The sequence below is a fragment of the Lipotes vexillifer genome, unplaced genomic scaffold, assembly GCF_000442215.2.
Source record: "Lipotes vexillifer unplaced genomic scaffold, Lipotes_vexillifer_v1.1 scaffold433, whole genome shotgun sequence".
NCBI lineage: Eukaryota > Metazoa > Chordata > Mammalia > Artiodactyla > Lipotidae > Lipotes > Lipotes vexillifer.
In genome coordinates, this window is record NW_006774285.1 from 1,336,686 (window position 1) to 1,341,879 (window position 5,194).

At 39.3% G+C, this 5,194-nt stretch overlaps 1 protein-coding gene across 2 annotated transcripts in view; it reads left to right on the forward strand.

Moving 5' to 3' along the window:
- Positions 1-5,194, forward strand: part of DHX40 (DEAH-box helicase 40) — a 53,307-nt gene that overhangs the window by 36,889 nt on the left and 11,224 nt on the right. For both annotated transcript variants that reach the window (XM_007449072.1, XM_007449073.1), the window contains 3 exons: positions 3,064-3,178; positions 3,822-3,930; positions 4,637-4,731. In XM_007449072.1, the coding sequence (XP_007449134.1) occupies positions 3,064-3,178; positions 3,822-3,930; positions 4,637-4,731 (319 nt within the window). The remainder of the gene's footprint in view (positions 1-3,063; positions 3,179-3,821; positions 3,931-4,636; positions 4,732-5,194) is intronic.

Here is a 5,194-nt window from a genome sequence, read left to right on the forward strand (position 1 = left end):
TTTCGGTACGCGGGCCTCTCACTGCTGTGGCCTCTCCCGCTGCAGAGCACAGGCTCCGGATGCGCAGGCCCAGCGGCCATGGCTCAAAGGCCCAGCCGCTCTGCGGCATGTGGGATCCTCCCGGACCGGGGCACGAACCCGCATCCCCTGCATCAGCAGGCGGACCCTCAACCACTGCGCCACCAGGGAAGCCCGGCAGGCAGATTCTTAACCACTGTGCCACCAGGGAAGCCCCTAGGCTTAATTTTTAAACCTGGATTGATGAAGCAGGCTTCAGCTGTTACAAAATGCAGCTTCAGTTTTTGAGCATGTGACTTGCTGAGATCTTGTTACACCCTAAAATATGTATTCATTGTCCAACTGCTTTTAAGTGCATTTATAGTCTTTATAGGTTAAGCATTTCTTTCTGGCTTGCGTCTTAGTCATTGTAGATCACCTAATTTAGTTTATTATATACTTATTGGTAAAACTGGCTAGTATTTTCAGATCTAACATTGAATAAAGATTTTAAACATCAGAATGATGATTTTGCTGTAGTAAACTGTGTACACAATGTCTGCTAGTATAGATATTGCTTTAGAAGTCAGACAATGGAGTGAGGGCTCTTAAATGTTTTTAAGGTGGTAAACAGCATCGCCTTAAAATGGAACAAATTTAAAATAACATTGTGTTGGTTTTTAAGTTTTTAATTATTTTAACTGTGACATTTTTAGAAATAAGTCATACTTCATGTGTATGTGTCACTTACAGCCTTACTCCCCTGCTTCAGCTCTGAGGATTGTTGTTATTAAAACCCTTTCTGTGTAATAGTTTAATTTTCTGATTGGTTGTTATATAGAAAAGTATTAACTTATCTTCCCAAAGAGAGAAGTTCAGCTGATACAGCCTCGTGTTGCTGATTCAGCTTCTTATTTAGTTTTTGCCTCAGCATTATTTGCATGAGTTAAAACTGATAATAGAATTTCAATCTGGGGAAAGATAATAAATTAAAGAAAATGACAAGTCTGCTGGGAAAGTAATTAAAGATGGATAGTCAAACTACTGTTTAGTCAGAGTATAAACTTGCTGAGATTGTAGGAACTGTGTGTAATATGGTTTTTTACTTTCCTATAGAAATCCTGAATTTACTATGGGGCTTCTGCCGGTTTTAATTTTAATTAATTAGGTTATTTTTGAGAGAAGAGTTAGGGAAAAGGAACAAAAATATGTTCTGTATTTTCTCTTGACTTTGAGAATAACAGGGGGAGAGAGAGAGACAGAGAGAAGGTAATAGCAATGTGGGAAGGACAGCCAGAAAAGCAGTGTGCTCTCTACATTTTTTAATGTGTGAGCAGGTAGCCACTCTTTAAACAACAGAGATCCAACACTAACCATGCAGAGTTAATCTTTACAAAATATAAACTGAGTTTAGAATTGTAATCCACTAAAATTTATTGTAGTTATTATGACATTTTATTAAGAGATGGTAAGCCATTTGTGTAAATTGTTGTAGTAGGTATTACAGCTAAATTGAACATTGCTAGGGTCAGCTGGAGGCAGAGAAGAGAAGAACTGAACCACAATAGGAAGCTTCTCTGAGGCTTCATAGCCCAGAGGTCGGAGGAGGCTGGGACTTTACATGTGTATAGCAGGGATACCACAATTCAAGGATGCAGGAGCCCCTGGCTGATAGGTAGGCTTGTCTCTTAGTGTTGGAGCCAAGACAGAGTTGATGCTTGAGTCTAGTGCATAGTACCTTCTGGGCAGTGGTGTTTGGGTGCATGAAATTAGATGTTTTGGCTTAAAAATCAATATCCATGACTGGTTCAAGAGATAGTCATTATATCTTCACCTTGGCAGGGCCATTTGTATGGCCATATTTACTCTCCTTTTGTCTCTAGCTGCTTCCTTCAGTTGTTACCCAAGTCACATAGGTGGAAGCCACTTAAAGCCTGGGATAGAAGACTTTATATCTTTGTGAGTGTTTCATTTAATCAGATTGCTTTCTTCCTAATACCAGGAACTGATGCTTTGCACATTCACGTTGTAGTCTGTCTAAGTGCTGCTGCCTGGAATTGGGCAGCATGGTGCCTCTGCCAAATCTAGCTGCGATGGGCATACTGAACGAGTAGGGTGGGGGTTTGATGCCCTACAGTGAGGGAAGAAGCCCTAGGACCTTTTGAAAAAAAGCGGGGGGGTTAAGTTTAGAAACAGGCAAAACACTTCTTTGGGGTTAGACGTCAGGATATGGGTTATCCTTGTGGACGGGAATGGGTAGTTATTGGAAGGAGAGCAAAAAAAGGGCTCTGGGATGCTGGTAATATTCTGCTTGTTGATCTGGGTGTTGGGTACATTGGTATGTTATATTTGTGGCCACTCATTGACCTGTACACTCATGACCTGTGTAGTTTTCTGTATGCATGCTATACTTCAATATAAAGTTAAAAAAGAAAAGTATGTAGTAGTTCATTTCTGTATATATGATGGTCCTAATTGTCCATAATTAGGAATTGGATAAATAGGGACTGGTTAAATTGTGTTATGTTCCTTATATCCCTGAGAAATACAATGTAGGTATGTTTGAGAATGAATAATTCTATATGTACTCACATTAAGCTGTTACTAATAAAGGAAATTTCAGAAGGTATATCCCACTTATGTAAAAATAAACCATTATACACAATGCTTGTATATATGTAGAAAATATCTTGAAGGACACACACTAAATAATTAACATTGGTTAGCCTTGAGGATTGGTTTATGGGTAATGTAACAAAGTGGGGAACATTGATCTTTTACGTAAGTATTTTTTACTGTGAGCATGGGTTACTCTTATGGTAAAACCAATAGTAAATTCTAAATACTTTTTGGGAGGAATAATGTTGCTATTCTGGTAAAATCTCCAAAGTGTGATTAAAGAAGAAAAGGAATTGTGGGAGTAGAGACCCCCCAGAAGAGTTAATGTACTTCTCCCTTATTCCACCTCAGAGGGTGAGGCAGATTTTAATGAGCTTGAATAAACAAAGTGAATATAGGCGCTTGATGTAAAGTAGAACTAAACTGCCTTTCCAATTGTCGTTTTAGTTGATCCAGAGTACCAGAAGGAAGCAGAACAGAGACATCGAGAATTGGCAGCTAAAGCTGGAGGATTTAATGACTTTGCGACTTTAGCTGTCATCTTTGAACAGTGCAAATCAAGGTATGTGAGATTGTTCTTCATACTGGAAAGTGTTAGTTTGAAATATATCTTCAATATAGTCTGCTGGAGGATTTAATGACTTTGCGACTTTAGCTGTCATCTTTGAACAGTGCAAATCAAGGTATGTGAGATAGTTCTTTGTACTGGAAAGTGTTAATTTGAAATATATCTTCAGTATAGTATATTATTTTAGACAGTAAGGTTCAGTGGGAATGATACTGACCTCAAGGTATTTTTGTGAACATTAGTGGGATTTCTCTGTCAGGTGACTATGACTTAGTAGTCATTTATTATATAACATTAGTTCTCTTCTTTCTTCTCCCCCTAAACCTTTCCTGAAAACTGACCTTATAGAATTTTGGCTCTGTATAAGTAGCTTAGTTGAGAAAATGATTGGATATTTGTTAAAGTGTATATGAATAAAAAGGAACCCATTTCCAAATCATGTTTTAATTCACTTAGAGGCACTTGCATTAATTCGTTTTTTCAAATTCCTTAAAGTGCTTTTTTATTAATTGGACAGGTCTCATAAAAGAGCTGACAGTTGCCTATGGGTTTCTAGTTGTGTAATAGAAATGAGAATGTTAGACTGTTTTTCACTCATAGAAGATACTTTTGAGACACCAATATTTTTGTTTTGCAGTGGAGCTCCAGCTTCGTGGTGCCAGAAACATTGGATTCATTGGAGGTGCTTATTTTCTGCATTTCGTGTTGAAGCTCAACTTAGAGAACTGATCAGGAAGCTTAAACAGGTGATTGCTATAATGTTTTTTTCCTTGAGTAGCATTTTGGCAAGGCTTTCTGAGTACTCTACCCCAAACCATGTATATTATAAGGTGTTGAAGAATGGTTTGTAGGAACAGGCACCGTTCCTGATCCTGTGCGAGCACACAGCTCTGTTATCCCTTATCCTTTTGGGAGTCTCTTTTCCTGGCCTTGGGTAATTTCCTCACATTCATATGCCTACCAGTACTCAGTTGAACTCTTGAGGCCCTTCTGCATATCTCTGGAGTTCTCTATGCAGATCTCTTCTCTCCTGAACTCTGGCCTGGGAACTCTAGCCATCCTGGTCTTCCTGGATTCTCAGCTCAGTCTCTTTAACTCTGGGAGTTCTCCACGTTCCACTTGAGTTTTTCCTTTCCTGCACCTTCGTCCAGAATCTTTCTCAAGGTTGACTGTAAGCTGGGGCAGTTGTTGGACTTACTTCATTTATTTTCCCTACTTCATTTATTTCTCAGAGGTCACTGTCCTTTATTGCTTGATATATAGTGTTTTGGAGATGATTATTTCATATGCTTTGTCCATTTTTTGGTTGGTTCAAGCAGAAGGGTAAATCTGGTCCCTCTTACTCCATATTGGCCAGAAACAGAAGTCTTTAGAAATGTGGATTTTTCAAACTAAAAGCTTATTTCAAATTGTTCTGTGAGATTTACCACTCTACATGTATTCTTTCTATAGCAAAGTGACTTCCCAAGAGAGACCTTTGAAGGCCCTAAACATGAAGTACTGCGGAGATGTCTTTGTGCAGGTTATTTCAAAAATGTAGCTCGCAGGTAAGCAGTAAGAGCCTGAGAGATGGTTAGAGAAACACAGCCGTATTTGATGATAATATTAAATATTTAATATTAAAGACAGTTTGATTTAAACTCTGTTTAAATCAAATTATGATGACATCAATTACAATGACCCTCTTCATAATTGTCACTTGTGCAAGGGGAGCTGCAGTGGCTGAGAGCAAGATATTGAAGCTCATGTGGGGCAGGAGGGGAGTCTGCAGGACAGCTGTCCAGCATGGGGCATTAGTGCCTAAGTTGAGTGACACTGGTTGTCTTGCAGAGGGGTGGCTCTTTGTGGAGTGTGAAAGCCAAATAGGTTGAGGATGGCATCCCTGAGGAAGGGTAGTTTGGTGTGGAATGTCAGGTCCTGAGTAGGATTGGGGACGGTACTCACATGGGAGTTATTTGGTATTAAATGTCAGAGTCTGAGTATAGGGAGGGAGGCCATCTTTGTAGGGAA